This window comes from Branchiostoma floridae, chromosome 18 (assembly GCF_000003815.2).
Source record: "Branchiostoma floridae strain S238N-H82 chromosome 18, Bfl_VNyyK, whole genome shotgun sequence".
Lineage (NCBI taxonomy): Eukaryota > Metazoa > Chordata > Leptocardii > Amphioxiformes > Branchiostomatidae > Branchiostoma > Branchiostoma floridae.
This window is the reverse complement of record NC_049996.1, coordinates 9,264,715-9,286,613: the sequence shown is the minus strand read 5'-3', so window position 1 is coordinate 9,286,613 and position 21,899 is coordinate 9,264,715. Positions and strand designations below refer to the sequence as shown.

Below are 21,899 nucleotides of genomic sequence, written 5' to 3'. Positions count from 1 at the left end.
TCATGGCAGGTGTCAGAGGACTTTCCTCAAGGCTTTGGGTGGAATTATATTATACGCCATGAAAACATAGGTGGGAGACCTTTTCACCCCCTTTCACTGCATGTAAACAACACCAAAACACCTAACTTCTAAGGCCTACTGCAACCACAAATATCACTAAAAATCTGTTTTTTCAACACAATATAGAAGCTACAACCCTTGCCTATAAGACGCACCCCCAAAATCCAAACATATCCCAAGAAAAACAATTTTACAGCCACTTTTCCCAAGCCTACCTAAGCATTCTGAGGGCACTAAAACTGGGTCATCTGCGCAAGTCCGGAAATACTGACATTTGCCCTGTCACCCCCCTGAACTTGAGAATTGACAAATTTCAATCATCTCGCATGATGCGGGTAAGAGTTGTCAAACATTATCCCAAGTTTCAAAGCTTTCTGACCAAGAATGCTCCCAGGGGAGTAGATCTCATGGCAGGTGTCAGAGGACTTTCCTCAAGGCTTTGGCAGTGGTCTGAGGCATTTGATAGGCGCCATAGCATTCACCAAAAAGTGACACAAACTGAAGAAAAAGTTAAAAGCTGATCTTTCTAGCATAAGGAGAGTAGTCTCTAACCATTTACACACCTAAAGCTGTATTGAAAAGCGCTCAGGTTACACTTTGAAGCATTTTATGAGAGTGCATAATGCATTGTCAATAAAAGGTACAGAAAGTAAGAAATCAGCCCCCAAAACACTAAAATGGCAGAATTTCTTAAGAAATTTCAGTCAGTTGAGTCAGGTAAATCCTTTCTATTGCCCACATAAACAATTTGGGGGAACACATTAGCCCCCCAGGATATATAAGCCCCCAAGGGCACACTTACCCCCCCCCCCCATTCTGGGCACTCACGATATCTGCTCCAAAGTGTGGTTGAACAGCATTTAGATACAAATTTTGGTGTCTAAATTGATGGAGAGTAGTCTCCTTGTGACAGGGTGAGCAGATTTTACCATTTTCCCCTGTTTTTGCTAAGCAATATGAAGTCTAATCAAAGCCACAGGCCTTACCACAGGCCTCCTGACACCTGTGCTCCCTGGGGACCAATCCTAGGGGTAGGGTCTCCGTGAAGTCTTTGAAACTTCTGACGATGCTTGACAACCCTTCCCGCATCACTTGGAGTGTCTTGACACTTGCCAATTTTGAACTAGAATACCCTACCGAAAGCATGCACCCCCCTGAACTTGAGAATTGACAAATTTCAATCATCTCGCATGATGCGGGTAAGAGTTGTCAAACATTATCCCAAGTTTCAAAGCTTTCTGACCAAGAATGCTCCCAGGGGAGTAGATCTCATGGCAGGTGTCAGAGGACTTTCCTCAAGGCTTTGGCAGTGGTCTGAGGCATTTGATAGGCGCCATAGCATTCACCAAAAAGTGACACAAACTGAAGAAAAAGTTAAAAGCTGATCTTTCTAGCATAAGGAGAGTAGTCTCTAACCATTTACACACCTAAAGCTGTATTGAAAAGCGCTCAGGTTACACTTTGAAGCATTTTATGAGAGTGCATAATGCATTGTCAATAAAAGGTACAGAAAGTAAGAAATCAGCCCCCAAAACACTAAAATGGCAGAATTTCTTAAGAAATTTCAGTCAGTTGAGTCAGGTAAATCCTTTCTATTGCCCACATAACCAATTTGGGGGAACACATTAGCCCCCAAGGATATATAAGCCCCCAAGGGCACACCTACCCCCCCCCCCCCCCCCCATTCTGTGCACTCACAATATCTGCTCCAAAGTGTGGTTGAACAGCATTTAGATACAAATTTTGGTGTCTAAATTGATGGAGAGTAGTCTCCTTGTGACAGGGTGAGCAGATTTTACCATTTTCCCCTGTTTTTGCTAAGCAATATGAAGTCTAATCAAAGCCACAGGCCTTACCACAGGCCTCCTGACACCTGTGCTCCCTGGGGACCAATCCTAGGGGTAGGGTCTCCGTGAAGTCTTTGAAACTTCTGACGATGCTTGACAACCCTTCCCGCATCACTTGGAGTGTCTTGACACTTGCCAATTTTGAACTAGAATACCCTACCGAAAGCATGCAGGCTAAATTTCAATATTTCCTATGCATATTCTTAACAATGGGAATCATGGGAGAAAGAGGCTGTCAAAAATCACCTACCTGACTTTTAGAACATGAAAAACTCACATTGGCAAGGTTGTCCGACCTCTGAAGAGTAATTTAACGACAAAAAAGGGAAAAAATTTACGGTGGAATTATATTATACGCCATGAAAACATAGGTGGGAGACCTTTTCACCCCCTTTCACTGCATGTAAACAACACCAAAACACCTAACTTCTAAGGCCTACTGCAACCACAAATATCACTAAAAATCTGTTTTTTCAACACAATATAGAAGCTACAACCCTTGCCTATAAGACGCACCCCCAAAATCCAAACATATCCCAAGAAAAACAATTTTACAGCCACTTTTCCCAAGCCTACCTAAGCATTCTGAGGGCACTAAAACTGGGTCATCTGCGCAAGTCCGGAAATACTGACATTTGCCCTTGATACTACATAAAAAATGTACAAGATGGAACATATGTTTCCAGACGATAAAAGTTGTGCCTGGGGCTGAATTAGGATCTCCAGTTTACCATGATTAATACTCCCTTCTGCTTTATCCTCTCGCGAAGCATGAGTCCCTGAGATGTTGGTCACAGTTGACCGTGCAGGATAACGCCCTGCCAGGCTGCGCGTATCTGCAGCGGTATCACCGCAGCTGTGTCAGCACTACGCAGTTTGACAAATTACCTGAACGCCCAGGTATACTCAGAACGGTGCCCACGTCATGTGGGCTTTTCACGGTGATATTTCAGTACATATCTAAAAGAATACAGTAAACCATTTTTTTTAAATTCAAGAGCACATTGACAAAGACAATGTGGCGGCTTACACTCAATAACAGATTTTATTTTAACATCGTCACAGAACGAAATACATAAATAAATGAACTAAGTTATCAACATATCAGTGCGCCAAAGTCCCACCACCCCAAGACATAAAATATACTAAACCACTTAAGAAAAACATTTATGTAAAATCAGCATTAAGTTAAGGTGATATTACAAGTATATCACCAATAAATTGATACATGTATTACAATATCACCTTATTAGATATATACAACATCAAAGTACTGTAGATCTACATCTTTCAATCTGGAGCGACTATAATCATTTCTAATTGATAATTTCTAGTGCGTGTGAATGTTGGAAATAAAAAGTTCAAAGATGCAAAATTACCTGCTCGAATCATTTCATTTCATACTGACGTCTTGCAATACTTCATAATTATTATTGAAAGTCTGTAGTTGACATAAAATTGTTAATGACTTGTATTTTAGTCACGGAAAAATATTAGATGGATAGTTTCCTCATTCTAAATTGTGGGTTCAATATATGTTGTATTACAAATTTTACATTGGCCTCGATAAAACCGATGACAATGGTTTCCTTTGTGTCTCAATAAAGCTTTCTTCATGATCATCAGCATGGAGGAATCACCAGTCTCAAGACGCCATATTTATATAGCTCTAAAAGCATGGAGAATTCCACCCACATGTTGTGGTTAGGTTGACCAAGGAGCTTTTATCAGTTGAAAAGCACCTTGGGGTGGGCGAAGCTCTACTAATTTCCCAGCATCCTCGTAGTGATAGTTGACCCCTTGACCCCTCCTGTCCACCAGCCAAGGCCGGAAGACGTAAACGTATAACTCGTCAGACACGTCCAAGGCCAAAGTCATCAAAATCATCCCTTTAAGATTCAAGGACAAGCAAGATGGTTAGGATGATAATAAATCACACGCCTTGAAGACGCATACAATAAATGGTACCTACCGTTAGCAGGGCCATAACGGGAGGGATCATTGTCCCCCAGCAAGGTTGTGAAAATTACTATAAAGATGATGTTCTGCATGGGTGTATGCTCATGGTAAAGATAACTAGTTATGGACCAAGCCTTTCTTTAAGGAATGCAAAGTCAGAAATTCTACAGAGAGTTGATAACGTTAGCTCAAACAGAATGATGTATTGGAATATCTGGTAGTCAAAATTCTCTCTCAGTCTGGAAAATATACGGATTGACCCAAAAATATAATTTGCATGAGTACCTGACTTTATATCATTAGAGTGCTTGCCTTCACCCTGTGTTGTTCCAAAAAGGCCTTGCCCGGTAGAACACGTGTCTGGGAGTGAAAACGGCTCGAACAGAAGAGTTGGATTCTCCTCAACACGTCAGTAAGATACGTGACGTTGTCAACAGTCCTGCACTGATAGAGAACAGATGTTCGAAGGTTTCAGGTAATTTTTGCTCAGCAAGTCAATGAACTTTTCTTATTGGATTCAGTCATTGTGTATAGGAATCTAGCCTGGAGTTCAGCCTTGTTGTGCTTTTAGTCCGCTCCCCGAAGGTTTGCGTTATGAATCAGTGCAACACAAATAAAGACAATACAAGCATGACAATAGACATGAGTGTGAGACATGACAATGGACAATACACTACACCTAAGCATCAAATAGCGCCTAAGGAAACGATCACAGCGTGTGTTAAACGTGACAGATGGTGACATTTTGCACACATCCATTGGGGTTGATACATGGACTCAAAGCGACACATTGTGCCAAAACGCCCTCAGCCAGTGTTTAATGCTACACCAACCTTACCTAGCCTCGACAAGGCCTTCCTGCGGGGGTAGGGATCGTAGAATTCGGCAAATAAGTTATAGTTGGCCAGGAGAGTGAGCCCACGCTCAAGGTTAACATTCCCTAACTATGCATGCGGCCATCGACACCCTGTTGCGGCATAACATACACCCTCGGGTTAACTATTCTCCCTATGTACAGCGTAGTTAGTCTGGTAGAGACTACAAAGTGACCTGAATGTACAAATGAGATTCCAGCCGCAAGATTATTACATGTATTCATTTGGGGCATAGAACCATACACATTTAAATAATGTAGACTTCTTGAGCCTGCCTGTTCCATAGACAATATATGCACGGCAAAGGCCAACCCAGTTGGCACCAATCTCATCTACAATGCTAAACTATGGGGTTAAGCAGAGGTGAGACATATATCTATAGTCATGTATTCATGTGTGAGGGGTGTGAAGCAAGTGAACTTACTGCGTCTTCAACTTGTAACGATTACAGGTGACTATGTCCACCTTTCACCTTACATCCGGGACGGTATGCCTAAACACCGCAAACGAGAGTCAAAAGTGAATGAGATTATCTTCAAAATTAGGGAGATGAAGAGCGATAGCTCTGATGACGTAGCCGCGGTTTTTGACATTTTTTAGCTAGGGTTATGGCTCCAGCCCCCCGTGAAAGCGAGTGTTAGCCGTACGCGTATACGAGTGATGGGCATTGGAATCATGCCACCGTAGATTTTTGACATGTTTTAGCTGTCAAAAGCGCCTGCGCCAAGCCATGAAGGTATTTTCTAAGTAAATAAGGTACCGATAATTTCCCCATCTAGACCCCTTACACGGATGATCCAAGATGGCGGCCAGAAATCCTTTCGAACTTGAAACAAGCGGAATAACTAAAAAAAAATGGTAAAAACTTATAATTTGCCGTGTTTTTTAATCTCTCATTGCACAGACAGTGTATTTAGAGCGTTAAACAAGGCCATTGTCCCATGAATACTGCATAATAGACCCGTTTGCGCTGGTTTGCGCTGGTTTGCGGTATTTAGTCAGACCCCATCCGGGATACTATATAGGCCAACGACAGCAGGTTAAACCTAGGGATAGATAACGTTAGCCTAGCATTACAATATTTCAGCCTACGGGGAAAAAACATCAAATTCATGATTCTACAGATCATATCATGTTTGGTAGCTGTCAAATCATTTTTGTATGGCGAGAAGAACATCAACTGTGAATGTATTTAACCGTTCACCGCTTGGGATTTGATTTCGCGGTAGGCCGAAGAGAGATAATGGAGAGTTCGGGATGTTTTAGAATTTCGATTTAAACAATGGGGTAGGCTGGCAGAATACAGAAGAAGCTTTAACGTTATACATAGAGGTGTTTTCAAGTTTGCCGTAAAGAAGTCACCGCGAAAACCGCGAACATTTAACCACCGCGAAGAGTATCTCAAAGTCACTGAAAGAGCAACAATAAAGACGCTTATTTACTGGTCGATAAAAATACAAATACGAAATGATTTCTAAATCTATTAAAACATCATCCAGAAAACTCTACAGATCAGTCATAAAGTTCTGCTGAAGTTCACATCACATCAAACTCCGCGGAGTCGATGCGATGTCCACACCCACTTCCGGTCAGGATGCCGCTACTTCCGGTCAGGATACTTCCGACAACCCTGCTGCAGTTCCTGAACCGTCCCGACTGGAACCCGGGCGGCTCCCGGTGATATGATAAGACGAGACGGAAGGTATCTTCTTCTGTTTGTTTGCAATTGACATTGTAGTTGTTGTTGATAATGTCGTGCCTCAAGTTAGGAAGATTTGAGTTTGCTTGGCGACGTATAGTGCAAGAAATTGTAACGGTTCAGTGTTGCTGTTGACAAATTGTTGATGGGGAGGGGGGCATAGCGATGTACATTTTATAATACTCGCTTCGAATATCCCACAAGTCTTGTGTTTGAAGATACTCGACTAAAACTCCAACATGCACAGTTTGTATCTGTTTACATTCCGAATTTCAAGACATGTGCAAGTACAAGTTATGGAGAGGCCATCCTTGAGTTTGCGGTCTAGGCTTCTTGTCACTTTGCGTTTCCCTCGCCAGGTGGCGTACCTGATATATGGGTTCAGGGCATGTTCTGTTTTGTCAAGGAGGGAGGCAATAAAGTTATATGAGCTAACCCTACAGTTATATAACCTCCTTGAAGAAGTCGAGTAGCACAGTCTCCTGGCTCACAGAATTCGAACCCGGGCCTGCCAGCTCATGAACCCAATTTGCACTAACCACTAGGCTAAAAGGTTTGGACCAGTCAGTTGGTGGTCACTGTTGCAATTCTTAGGAACATTATAATGAAATATTTCAGGCCTATTTAGAAACAAGGCCCTTCAAGTTGAAAAATCCTACAGCATTGTGAGAGGAAAAACCTCTGGGACTCATTTTTGAATTAGGTGTTAGAGCATGAAGTGTATTTTTGATGGTCTTTAATACTGACAGCTTTTGGACCGACACTGTTAAGCGTTTTGAAATGTTTGTTCTAGGCACGCGTCGGAGATTCCCAGGACTTTCTCAAATACAGAGGAGACTCAGACAGTCTATTTTGAGGCCTTAATTTAGGTTACGTTGTGTTTCAATAGTGTATTCCATAATAGAAAAAATATATACAGTAATGTCTCAGTAAAATCTGCAAGGGTGAGCCAAAGAACTCCTTTCTTTTATTTTAACCTAATAATACCTTTTGACAGGAGCTTCCCTTTATTCATACAGGATTTCCTCCCAGAACAGTGTGTCCCAGGCAAACCAGTCCAGAAGAGCCTCCTATCTGATTGAGTAGGAACTGCATCTTTATTAAATCCTTTCCACACCAACAGAACTAACCGGTTTTTCCTTTCCACCACAAAAGAGGCAAGGCCATGCTTTAATTATCCCATTGATGTGGTTCGAATGCATGAATCTTCCTTTGTATAAAATCCAACTCAGATCATTTGCTGGCATTCTGCTCTTGTTTTCGTACAAATACAACAGTTACTGTATATCACTGTAATCAGGATTTAATTGCAAGGCAATGATGTGTGAATCAAGGTTGTATGTTCTTTGAGACAAAGCATAGATTTGTTCAGTTGTACAGTTCAGTTGACCGGGCATTAACTGTTCCACGTCACTCTGACGTCACCTGACGTCACGGAGCGTCCTGTGACAACTTCTCCCTGTAGTTTCCCATGGTAGTAAATCCTTGAAACCAAACCAGACCAGACCGGACTGCTGTTATGACGTTCTTGATCTTGAATTATGATTTTTTTATTTGTAGTATGATTGTGTTTTTACTTTTGACATCTGAAAATCATAAATGATATTTCCTTTAAGCATTGTACAAATATCACTTTTTTTATTGTAATCACCACAAAGTTGAAAGGAATAAAGACATCATTCCTGGTTACACAGTGTTTAGTACATCAGTGTATATGTGTTGTGGTGCGCTTCAAAGTGAACTGTGAATGTATATTTGGAAAAATGAAGTTGCATATTTGATATGTTTTTTAGGCAAAGCGAGGAAATGACGTTGTTCCAGCAGGTGCTGTGTCCGAAGCTCCGCCTCTTTGACGTCGTTGGAAGGTACGGAACAAAGGATTGGCGGAGACACTTGTTGGGGAGGAGTCAAAGTTCACGGACTGCACCGCCTGGAGGCAACTCTGTGGGGAGAACCGGTTCCACCCAGGTCTGGAAAAGTGAAGAATCACCGGGCGAACATTTCGGCAGCTCTCCGCCATTTTTGTTGTGTGACTTTCCTGGCGATACTCTAGACATGACGGAGAAGCCGCCGTAGACACGCGACTCAAACCAGGTAAGAACTTCTTAAGATATTGTGAGAAGTCTTAAAGTACAGGTACAAAGCTTAGGCTTAAGTATCAACATTGCCTCATGAACACAAGTTTCACAGGATAGGCAATTATGGGTGGGTCTTTCTCAGCATATCTTGTAATCTTGTATTGTAAGAAAAACATGACTGTTTACTTCACTGACCTTGCTTCTGGTCTAGTTTTCTACCATGTTTTTATTTGTCTAATAATTAATAACTAGGGGCAAGGACAGGTGATTTCAAGTCATGGTCACTCAGAGGAGTTTATTTGTAACTTAAGTTTGTGTATGACACCCATTGATCAAGTCAGAACAAGTAGTCAACACATTGTTGTGGAGATTTTGAAGACCTTGTAAAGTATTTACCATGAATTACCTACCTAGAACTTGTCTATGTTTTAGTTGAGGTACTGAATTACATGAACTGTGTTGTTCTGTTTGCTCAACATTGACCAGCTGTGCAACATGTTTGTCTGGTAGAAGTACAACATTTTTGTAGTTTTTTGTTATTCATGTTTATTTGAGTCCTAATTATTCTCTTTACAAAAAAGCTCCTTAAAGTTGATGCATTTTTCAGCCATACTTTCTTGATTATATGTATATTGTTAGTCTGTTTAATTAGACAATGGTGCATTTCTGTCTGGTTTACTTCTGCTTTTTTAATACCAAAGCTTTAATACATTGCTTAACTTTTCACATGTGTAAGTTATGAAATAATTGATTTTATAACATTCCAAGAAATACTTCTTAATATTTCACAGTAGTACTTCTTCCATTTATGTTACCTTGACGTGTTGTTATAATGTTGTGACATCACATACATTTGGGCGTGAACCACTTTTTCTAAAAGAGGAAATACCTTTCGCATTACATGGCTTCTATTCAGGAAGGGTCTAGATCTAGGATCATAGACTGTTGTCAAATAAGCACTCTAATGGCCATAGCTTATGAAAGCTGGACAATGTAGGCAGCACTAACAGTACAGAACCATAAATTGTTGGATAAAAGAACTGTTTTCAAGGTTTTCTCTTGCAGTTAAACCAGCGGTTTCTTTGCCCATTATACGAACGGCCTTGTGTGTGGTATTTGTGCTACACTTAGATTCACCTCACCTATAATCCCTTGACCTTCTAGTGGGTCGTTGGGGCACCATGACAGTTTGCTGCGCTATCCTCCTCCTTTACTCACATTATATTTGTAGGTACTTTCAAAACACACCTCAGGAGTTACACAACCTGCTCTGTGCATTGCATTGGCCACTAGAGCAGGCTCAAATCTCTGAACTTATAAAGTCTTTCACAAAAGGTCACCATTTTTACAGCCAAATGAACCAAATAATTTCGTGCTTTCATCAATGGAATCTTTAACAAGGCTGCTGGAAGGGTTTTTTCATGCATGAGTGTACAATTGTTCACATGTTTCACTGTTTGTATGACTTTCATCTGTAGATTTGTTGATACCCATTCAGTTCTGTCTCATCTCACAGAGACACTGGCAATCTGACTGCCCTGGACATATTCATCTTACTGTTGTAATTGTTTAAAGCAGCAACTGATTGAGGGCATCCTTGTGACAAGTGTAGCCTGGTAACCGTTCTCAACAGGCTAGCTTAGGGGTGTTTTTCCAGTCCAAGTTTTACTAAGCAATTGCCTTTTTCTGAAAGCCTAGACATCTTTCCAGCCAGCCTAGATAATAATTAGTGCTGGCAAAGTAATTGAAACCAACTCTGTAAGATTTCCCCTGGCTAATATGCTAATGAACTTGTTGGGCGAGCAACACTTCCAGCACCAGAACTCAAGATGCCATGGTCAAATACAGTTATGGATTACTTAGTATACTTGACTTGAGCTCTTTGCCTTGGTCAGAGCAGAGGCCATCAATACATAATGTAGTCTTCCACTGCACCCAGCTGCCTCTGGCATTGACTTCCTCAGGTCATGCCAGCTGTTAATTTGCTGATACTCTTCATCTCCTCTGTAGTGTCATTTCTCCATTTGTTCTAGAGCCTTCCCTCTTCCTGAAGGTTCCATTTTATAAAGTTATTTACAGTCATGGATGTGTCATGATACCAGATTCAGCTGTCTTCGTTTCGTTTTGTTTTGTTGGAAAAGGTGGCCATAGGTAGATGCTGTAGCCTGGAGTCCAGCCTTGTTAGCTATGGTCCGCTACCCGCAGACTAAAGCTATAATAAGGCTGGACTCCAGGTTATAGATGTTTTGATGTGATCAGGATCTGGGGTTCTACCCCCGGTCTCGCGATTTCTCGAGGCGTGAGTCACGTGGCTTTCGAGCCCAATTCTCGCCTATGACGTGCGTCCGGTCGTCACGTCATACGCCCATGACTGACAGTGTGTCTTTTCTATCATAGCCTCCCTGAGTTTTTGTGAATTTGTTGTTTTGCTCATTATTGTGAATGTCTTATGCTATTGCTTATTCTGTCTGTCAGCATTTTCCTACCAGCCTGTAGGACCAACTTTGGACCTGTGCCAAGCCAACCTCTCTATCCTGCCAGTCTTCATCAGTTATGCCATCTTCCACCTCACATCCTGTCACTTTACAACATACACACACCAAGACAAACACACATGCAGGCCGTAAACAATACCTTTTTATTTGCTTTCATGAAGGTAGAAAAAATGCATTGACATGATAAACCATAACAACTACAAGCCTTTTTTAAAGTTTTACAAGGCTTTAGAGTAGTGCATGTACATATCTGACGTCATATTTTGATGTTATCTACTGGACAATATTCCTTAATCCCAGTCCTGACTCATTTGTGGGAGTGAGGAGTACTGTAAATACAGAAACTTTTGCGGTGGTTTGATGTTCATGGTTTTCGCAGTGGCTGCGTCACCGCGAACTTGAAACAACCGCGAACATTTTTTTCCATGGCAGTAAGAGACTACAGTGCATGCTACTACCGCAAACTTAAAACCACCTCAAAAGCTATTTTTCCCGCTACCGCGAACTTAAATACATTTACAGTATTTCTTGTGAATAACCGATTGTTACTACACTGATTGTTGCTACCAGGCCACACGTACAATGTACCTCATTGAATTTTGCGACCGAACAATGCAAGGTATTCAAGCCTTTTACTACAAGAGGAAATGCCTTTCAGATTCCTTCTGTCCCATCCTGATACAGCTTTGATCCTCTCAATCCATCCATGATTCCAGATGAATCAAATACTGTAATTTGTGATGTCTTAATGGTAACTTGATTCTGGCAACTTAAGCAGTCTCTATTCAACCGCTGAAATTTAAATCCAAGTTGTACAGTCAATGTGCTGAGGCTGACTAGAATGATTTATTCCCACCTCTAGAATTAAATGGCGTGAGCTTTTTCCTTACAAGTACCCCCCAAACCGCTAAAATTACCTGCCGCAACATCAAATGGATTTACTGTAGTTACTCTTTTCAGTGCTGGCAGGGGGTAGCAATTACAAAGTCCTGTTTGCTATACAGGTCACACAGGTTTAGGAGAAGGGCATGTTTTCTCTGTGCAACAAGGTTAACACTGCCGTCATCACTGTTGTGAGATTGTGCAATATGATCGTGTTGTTTTTTTATAAAGAGCACACGAGAGTTAGCATGTGGGGTAACTCGGTGTGCAGAATAGCCTTGTCTGCTGCTCAGCTGTGTCAGGGACCCCAGCAGCATAATGTAACGAAATACCTGCTGGATACTACTAATACTAGTACTATGTGCAACATGTACATGTATCTGACAAACTATATCTTGTCCTGATCATGTTTGAATCTTCCATAGTAAAATGACTGACATATAAGGTGGGATCGGAGGGATACTGCCGACTGAAATAACAGTCGACTGTTGGTTCGACAGTCATAAATTTCTTCTGATTCTTGTGCTACTTGAAGAGCTAAGAACAGCTTTGACCTGCCATTTACGTTTTCCCCACCTTTGTCCAACTCCTTTCAAATACATGACTTTGTATCAACGCGTACATTGTATGAATAATCATTAATGTATCCGAAATGCTTTGCACACCAACAACCACATTGAATAGCAAGGTCAAGATGCAACCGCAAATCAATTGCTGTAATCATTTGAATGACTAAAAAAGTTGACGGGGCCGTTCTCAGCCCTAGGCATTCCCTGTATGGGCCAAAAGGGTCAAAGTTTATTCTCGTACATGTGGCGTTCCATCCATAAGTCAGCGCACACCAGACGCTTTCTCACACTGCTGGTCGGACAGCTGAACTTTAAAGGTTGATACAGTTTTTATTTACGGTCAATTTAACATGCCAAAGAATCTCACTCCGATCTCGAAGCAGAGGCAGGATGCGGCTCTGTCCCGGTACGGTAGTTGAAAGTGTTTTTAAATTAGGACATATTTTTAGGGTGCACATTTTTTACTCTCCACTTTTTTATGCATCTGCCAGTGTCCATTGAAACTGTCTGGATCCTTCAGTGCTTTGACAGTAAAATTGTAAAAGTTGGAAATGGTTACGAGGATTTAACTTAAGTTTGCAAAAGAGAAAATGGAGTGTAAGTGTTATTTTTATGTTCACGGTTGAAACTACATGTACATGTGTACCATGCAAGATTTTACTGTAAAAGGAGACATGATGTTCGAGAGCCTCAGGTGATTTTTAGTACGCAGTAAAGGAGCACCATGAAAAATGCAAACAAGTAGTAGTACTGTGAAAATTTTTGCCTAAATTCAGTATCTGTCTTGTCGAGTCTACATTGGCAGTGATTTTGATTGATAGACTTTGAACTTTGAGTCGAAGTTGTCACATATCAGTGCTTCATTGTGGATGCAGATGCTGTATTGTATTGTCTGTACAAAGAGCTGCTGTGTCTATTTTTCTACGAATGTGGAAAAATAAATTGGCAAGTGAAAAGGGTGGGGATTATTTAACCCTCATCCGACCGTATGGGGTCATTTTTGACCCCAGGCCTATATTTTTATCTGTCATAGCAACATTTTTCATCGGAGAAAAATTTCCTTCCATGAATTTGTTTGTATACATGTCTTGCAACATCTACCAATTTTTCACCGAGTTTTGTCCATTATTGTATAAGCTATACTTGAAAGTTTGTGTCTGGTTCGGTGGGGTCAAAAATGACCCCAGCCAATTATGAATCATTAATTACATAAATATCAAGAAATTTCAATGAAATAACAGGCATTCCTCATCATTGCTATTACAGCAATACGTTATAGTTGCTTAGATGATTAAACACCGAATATTTTGAAAGAAATTTAGTATTTTAGTGTAAAACACAGTTTTTCGACATTCTGCATAAATTATGATAATACGCACTAATTACCTTTGCTAATGAAAATGAAAATGTTTCTAATTAATCAAGAAACAATATATGGACAGAATGTGCAGAAGGAACCTATAAGAAAGATCTCTGCGGGAAAATAGACAAGAGTTATTGTATGTGTGTGTTTTGATGGCGGAATATGGTGCATAATTAAGTAATAAATTCGTTACTTTTCACAAATATTGTATTTTTTCTTGTTAAATAGCATTATTATGCTATAAGTATTATTGCAGCTTAAAAACCTTTGTTTAGAAATCTATAATTCAAAACATTGTTTAAGTAGGTTGAGTATGGTAGATTTTCAGAGCAAATGTGCTTTCTCCTCATTTTCTGCATAAATTATGATAATGAGTAATAACTAATGACGCCAAAACTTGTTAAAATATTTTTCATAGATTGGTGAAACAGTAAATACATAGAAATGACAAAATAAGCCAGCAGAAATATGTCTATGAGCAAAACAAAATGGGGTCAAAAATGACCCCATACGGTCAGATTCGTCGTAAAAATGTAACGGTCGGATGAGGGTTAAGGACATCCTATGCTCTGGGGCACGCCATGTGGAGACTATGATCAAACACTTGCCGCCCATGCCAGCTTAAGCTAAGGGCACAACCCGCCGTACGTGCAATTTTTCTGCACGTTTTTTGGGAGGCCACGTCCTCCTCTTGTGAAAATGTTCGGGCTGTATAGGGCAGGCGCGTTGCCCGTACTGGCACGTACGGGGGGCGAATCGCCAACCCGATGGCACAAAAGTTTTCCCTGCACGTAAAGTTCTACAGCGTGTCTGCATGCTCCAAAATCTGTCGCATTCCCCACGAGTTTGTACTGAGGCGGTACTTTAACCACTTACGGATCCCAAAAGGTTGCCCACGTTTTGGCATGTAGACAGCACGTAAATTTTGCACGTACGGCGGGTTGTGCCCTTAGCTTTATGGGCACAGCACTCCCTCTATCACTTAATAATTATGAGGGTACATTTTGTTTGTTTGTAAATTGTATACCCGGTAAACTGACTCATGCTGTAACAACCGACATTGGTACTACAGAGTACAAGCTGCGTATCCAGTCAGAATCGTATTTGTTCCACTTAAACACTGGGATTGAATCCTACTCTTTGTTAAAGGTGTTGTCACTGTTGTGGCATCTTAAAGTCCTTGAAGTGTGGCTTTCTTCATACATAGGACCTCCATTTAACTTCCTATCCAAGGGAAAAATAGACTCCCAGACAATCAGAAGGACAGAAAAAAAAGAAAACTGCAGACAGTCCTGTTTTTACCTCCATGCAGTGAGGAAATTGGCTATCACATATACAAGCAAGAGTTTTCAAAATGTCTAGATGTCTGTCATATTTTATAGCTTATTCTCTTTTTTTCTATTCCTATAGAATAGAATGAACTATGAGAGTAAACTGTCAGTCGCCTAGGGAAAACTTTGATATTGTTAAATGTAGATGCATGACAAGATGGCGAAGATGAAATTGTAGATATCACTCTACTTAGGAGAGATAGACTAAGTGTAAAAGTTGGCTGTGTGTATCCATGATTGTTTTGTGTGACAATTAGTGCAGCAAAGAGGTGCTGCACTTTTCATGAGTAATTAGATCGATAAATGCAATTACGAATCATTTGCTTTTTTCAACTTTAAGTTCTCCATTGCCAATGATGATTGACAACGTTTGGAATCTTTGAAAATAATCTGAAAGGTGATTATAGCACAATGTGCAATAGAATGCTTTAATGGAGGTAATGAGTTAGTCTAAAATAGTCCTCAAGTCTGAGATGAATAGCATTCTGGACAATTATCGTGAAATATGGCCTATTATCTACTTCAGTGATTGGCTACTCTAGTCTATGTTTCATTGTCTGCGTAATTGTAAAGAAGCTAAATTAAATATGTACCTCATGTTATGCAAACAAAACCATCTCAGGACATGAGCTTTTTTATACTACGTATACCTGATCATGAATGGGAGACTTCATTTTTATAGTCTTTGGTGAGGTTTTAGCACCTTTTTAGTAAGAAAAGTCATTGACCCGTATGTTAAATGACTTTCTGGAAATATCACGGACTCAATGATCAATCTCCACTTAAGACTTTCTTAGATCTGTGTTGCCGACAATACTTTAATATTTTCTGAAGTGATGTCTTGATGACTTTCCAAACAAGTACAGAAAGTCTAGCCAATAATATGCATACTGTACTAAAATTACACCGCTAACATGACATTTTTTCAGAAGCTTTTGATGTGTTAGTTTCTAGTGAAGGCTATGAGATAATTGCTGTGATTAAGTCTGTGTTTTCCACATACCCGCACACGTTTGAGGGGTTCTTTGTTCACCAATAATGAGCCGCCTCGGGGTCTGTCTCTCTCAAGGCTACGGCAGTTTCATAGATCATTTGTAACATTTCAAATGCTGGAGGACGCTCGCTTTGATAGTCAGGAAAATGCTATGAAAGACGGGATACTATCATGTAAGTCTTGACTTTTTCTCTATGTGTGTTTCCTAAACCACTGTGTATACTCAAAACATTTCAGAATCATTATCTTTCTGACAGTTGACATCAATCATGACAATGCTTCTGTGTTTGTGTGGATGCATTTAAAAGTGTATTAGCCAAAAGCCATAGGATACTGGCTGTCTGTTGTGCTAGCATGTTTTTGTAATTTTGACAACATACAAGTACATGGTTCTATGGACGTGGAGAAGGTCCATCCTCTTCACTGTTAAACAATGTTGGTGATTACGTGAAACAATTAAGGTATCTGTATCAATTTGTCTGACCAAGGTTTCCAGAGTCTTCTTGTCGGTGGTGTCCCTTAATGTAGGACTTGTCCTCCTTAGGTCACTGACCCATAATGCTAATTGAATCTGTGACAAGAATCAAAGGCCTTTTTCATATCGCCATACAATACAGTTACAGCCATTGTTTATTTAGCATTTCCTTTTCCTTTGTAGGTAGGACCGATTGTGTAACTAATAGAATAGTGACAGTGCATATCATGATCAAGCTACATGGACAATATTGTTTTATGCAGTTTATGCAAGTTGAACATCCAGTTAAGAACTTCTAGTCCGTCATTTTTTCAATTCGTGCAATTTGTGTTTCTTTGTATATGATTCTAATTCTTGTACATGTATCATGTATAATTCCAATGGCTCTAAATCAGTGGGTATCAAAAATCTTGTTGTTTTCAACCAGCCTTATCAGCATTTAAATTCTAAGGCTGACCGTTCAACTAAGCATGAAACGTGCACGAAACATTTACTCATCAAAATGATGTTGTTTTGTCTCCAGATTTGTTCATGTAGGAAAGTGACCACTACAACAGAAGGCCAAAGACCATCCGGCCGTATGGTAAAGCCAGGAAGAATTCTGTGGATGACAATTCTGATGACAACTTGCCCAAAACATGAACTCATCCGATCATTTTTTTGTCTCCAGATTTGTTCATGTAGGAAGGTGAAAACTACAACAGAAGGCCAAAGACCATCCGGCCGTATGGTGAAGCCAGGCGTTCTGTGGATGACGATTCTGGTGGCAACTTGCTTCCAGTGTGTGGGCAGCAGAGCTGATGGTGAGGGCCGAAAGTCTCGTAATGTTTGCAGTGGCCTTCGGGGGTTGATAGGATGTACATTCAAAATCAGGGGGACGGAAATTGATTCTGGCTGGCTACAACCCTGATTTGCAGTGACCTGTCCTCTGCACATTGATGACACAGACAATACTTGTTTCCAATGTATTATTATGTCCTATCGAATTTTTCAACTGCAAAGTTGAACACTGCAATAATGTCCTTTCCCCATGTACATGTATAAAGTATAAGGAAAGTCAGTATAATAAATGACAGTATAGTACTATAGGCAAAATGTTTCTCCTTCGCAGACTACTAAGAGCACCATAGTTAACATCTTTTTAAAGGAGGGCTGATTCTTGATTTTCATCATGGGCTATTGTGCGTATCACCATTGACATCTCAAAGCTTTATTCAACTACTGCAGAACCACAGTTCTCAACACTTCATTAACTCTGCAAAGGTTATGATTTTTGTGTAATGTCACTCAATTTGAAGTGTGTTATTTTGATATATTTAGTATGTCAACATTTTATATCTGTATATTTACTTATTATAATGATTTTGCTACAGATGACTCTGATGATGAGAAATTCCCCCTCAAACTGGCACATCCCTTTCATACGGACAGAAGGAAAACCCCGCCATCTCAAGTATGGACACCATATTTGGTATGTCTTTGTCTGTTGTGGGGTCAGTGTGTGTAAAATGCATTTAAGTTCGTGGGGATTTGATTTGGCAGTAGCAAGAACATCAAGTGTTCACGGTGGTTTTTAGTTTGTGGTAGCAACATACATTGTAGTCATATCAGTTCAGTTCAGTTCAGTTCATCCTCATATGAGGTGCCATTTACAATGTCTAACCATGCATAGTCATATACTGTAGGGAAAAATCTATGTTTGTGGTATAAATATCGGTAAACATACAATTGTACAATTTTTTTAGCAGACAGGTCTTAATAGCCAAGTCAGCACCACGGACAGGCACATGGACCAGAAAAGAACGGAAAGAACGAAACAGCCGGAGGTTGTGCATACACCATCAACCACAGGAACTGTCAGGAAAACTGCAAGAACAAAAATGTCCAAATCATCAACAAAGGTCAGAATCACTTGTCATTGTGAGCTGAGTTTGTACAGAAATAGTGAAACCCAAAATTTAAGTTCCATTAAGAGGCATCACTTTTAGAACTCTTGGCAAACCAATTGAAAGTCATTGATTGATTACAAATCATGCACCACAAAAAGGATCCAAACGTAAAGCTTAGAAAGACTGCTTGATAATTTCTTTGTTGTACCCTGATCTGGTAGCAAGTCAGGTTAATGTCCTTTGACTACTGTAACTGTTACAATTGATCGCATTGCTTTGTATACATGTACACTGTGTATATCACCATGCATGCAAATCCTAACCATGCGTCTCATTTCTTCATCCTTGCCCATAACATTGGCTAAGGTATACATAATGTGCTAACCTAACTCAGGAATCCTCTTGTCACTTTCTACATGGAACTAAATGTACATGTATGGTCATAGCTTTGCTCTGTGTTCCTTCTCATTATTAAGCATTTTTCTTTTTCGGGTTAATGATAGGTGGTGTTCCCACTCCAAGAAGACTTCATGATCAAAACACAAGAAACTGTTTTAGCCACACATGACAAACAGCTGTCTCTATTTTACATTTTTAACAAATCCCATTGAATTTTCTACTTCAGCTCTGCTCACACCAACACATTACAAGCCATTTATCCCTTCTTCTTCTTCACAGAAATTTAAAAAGCAACACTGCAACACATACAGCAACACTACTCACTAGTAAATAAGTACACTTGTAAACATCACAATTGTCTTACACACATACTATAGGTGACACCCACTTGACATGGACAGAACCAATCACACAACAATTTTCACCAGTCTTTCCAAACTCGCACCACACAATCAAACGACAAAAAACTTTATGGTATCTCCTGGTCCTTCAAAACCTGACCAATATGAATGGTTACCCTCTGTCAATGGACTCTGGTGCAAGAATATTTCAAAGGACCATCTTGGTGTCTCTGGGAGCAATCTATCTGAGGAATCCCCTTGTTGGTGGTGTGACGCACTCCACTATTCTGTGTTGCAATCCCTGACGTTAAACCCTGGTGCTGGTGATTTCCCTTTTTTCAAAACGGGCCATTTTACAGTCTACCAAAAAGAGTGATGTTCAATTCTTGTCCTCTGTGTATTTTGACCTACAGCGACTACCCACAGAGGCATCAATATCTGACAAAGACATCACCTCTACAGCAACGCTGCTGACCTTGACCAACACAACTGACCGAACAGTATTTCACGTAGCTATCCGTCCAGCTAACGCTCCCAACACCCTTGCCTCCAGTCTACCCCACGAGGGTGCTTTAGCATCTAGGAAGGGCAACGATGTCACATCTCAGGAGTCAAAGGAATCTGCACAAGGTTATGAAAAGGACATCAGGTTAGAAACGACGAATGAAGTGCCAAAAGCAGAGTTCACAACGGTGAACGTCGAGGTGCCAAAAACACAGGAGGACTTGGATGACTCTTTGTCCTCGTCCTCTTTGATGGTTGTTACTTCTCAGTCTTCAACCACTGCCGCGTTCTCTGACAAGAACGCAAACACAAGAACTAGCATCATGGCATCTGCACGTTCCCGTGTTCAGGACACTTCTTCGTTTGATCTGCCTGAGGATACGGCATATGCATCCTCCTCTGAACCAACTGCGCCACTTTCATACAAACTTGGCGATATGTCCACCACAAAACCATCTGCAGTATTTCCCACAACAGAAGAAATGAGGATGGATAAGCTTAGTGCAAAAGCGACGGGAGAATCTACCCTCTATCCAACAACCATCTTCCCAACGACAGAAAACACTGGTGCTAAAGAAAGAACCCCATATAACTTACATACAGTCACCCCAAACCCAAGATGACACAACAACTGACTATCCTGTAAAAGCGATAACTGAAGGAACTGATGGCCAAATTAACAGTGAAGTTCCTACAACTGAAGAGACGACTTCTCCGCTTGCTACAACAGAAATGCACAACATTGAGCAATCTTCAACCAAATCTGCTCAAATCACCACTTCAGAAGACAGAGACTATTTGACATCCACAACGGCTCCTTACCTATCATCCACATATTTTGATCCATTTATTCAGCCGTTGACTACAGAGCCAGAGCCATTCCTACCAGAGACGGATATCTACAGTGAAACAACAATAGTCAGCACCATAGGACTAACTCCTGAAACCACTACTTCAGCAAACACCCCCGTCTCCCCTCTGCACTCCAGTCAACCTGTCTTCACAGAATCCAAAACTGATGGAGACATGACTTCAACATCTAACCAAATAACCTTGGTCCCCACACTAGAAGACATTACTAGTAAATCATCTGCAACAAAAGAATCCACATATGGAGCTCTATCCAGCCTCCCCACTACTGGTGATGCCACTGTCCTTCCCACCATTGACACGTCTGAGGAAACCACATATGACTTGAATACAGTCATCCCTACCCAACAGGACACAACAGCTGACCATCCTGCAAGAACAACATACAGCCCATTCGATGCCTCCACATCTGACCTTGTTACCTTAGTCCCTACACTAGAGGACGCGAGCACCAATCCGGCCATGGAGACAACTTACTCTGCAAAAAAAGAAGACAACTCAACAGCTAGCCATACTGATGAAACAACATATGGCCAATTTGATGCCTCAACATCTGATCATATAACCTTAGTCCCTACACAAGAGTACACAAGCACCAATCCAGCCATGGAGACAACTTACTCTGCAATAAAAAAAGACAACTCAACAGTTGGCCATCCTTTAGAAACAACATACGGCCAATTTGATGCCTCAACATCTGATCATATAACCTTAGTCCCTACACTAGAGGACACAAGCACAAATTCAGCCATCGAAACAACTTACTCAGCAACGAAAGAATCCACATCTGCAGCTTTTACCATTGTCCCCACTCCCGAAGGCACCACTGTTGAACACACCGTTGACACAACTAACTCAAGAAACATAGCTTCCACATTTGATCCAGTTACACTGGTCCCTACTCTGGAAGAAACTACCATTGAAACAGGTTTCTCTCCAACTGGAGAAGGTTCTGATGGCCAAATTAACAGCGTGGTTCCAACCACTGAAGAAACAACAGTTTCTCTTCTCTTCACAACAGAAAGAACTGGCACATATCAGCTTATCTACGGAACAGAAGAAGAAACAACATCATCTCATGCCTCCGATGTCACACCAGCTTCAGTCCATACAGAAAACACATTTAGTCCGTCCTCGTCTGTGGCAGATTCTCAAGGCACATTCAGTACTACTCCGTCCATTTCAAATACCTATTCTGATGCAGCAGAGAAAAGTAGTCAGGCAATTGTCACAACTTTTCCTGGTGAGGGACATCACTCTACTCAGCCA

The 21,899-nt window shown here is 40.8% G+C and overlaps 1 protein-coding gene across 1 annotated transcript; it reads left to right on the top strand.

Annotated features, from left to right (window-relative positions):
- The first annotated feature begins 8,238 nt into the window (after window positions 1-8,238).
- LOC118405241 (location of vulva defective 1-like) lies at window positions 8,239-21,891 on the top strand. The gene is made up of 5 exons (XM_035804633.1): window positions 8,239-8,534; window positions 17,298-17,430; window positions 18,001-18,098; window positions 18,373-18,528; window positions 19,670-21,891. The coding sequence occupies exons 2-5, from the start codon at window positions 17,355-17,357 to the stop codon at window positions 20,381-20,383; spliced, it is 1,044 nt and encodes a 347-aa protein (XP_035660526.1). The 5' UTR covers window positions 8,239-8,534; window positions 17,298-17,354; the 3' UTR covers window positions 20,384-21,891.
- Window positions 21,892-21,899: the final 8 nt, after the last annotated feature.

Excerpts from the sequence above, each read along its gene's own strand:
- LOC118405241 (XM_035804633.1), top strand. The coding sequence starts at position 17,355 with ATGGTGAAGCCAGGCGTTCTGTGGATGACGATTCTGGTGGCAACTTGC. Across the intron at positions 17,431-18,000 it reads TGTGGGCAGCAGAGCTGATG|ATGACTCTGATGATGAGAAA; the intron begins GTGAGGGCCGAA and ends ATTTTGCTACAG. Across the intron at positions 18,529-19,669 it reads TGTCCAAATCATCAACAAAG|CGACTACCCACAGAGGCATC; the intron begins GTCAGAATCACT and ends TTTGACCTACAG.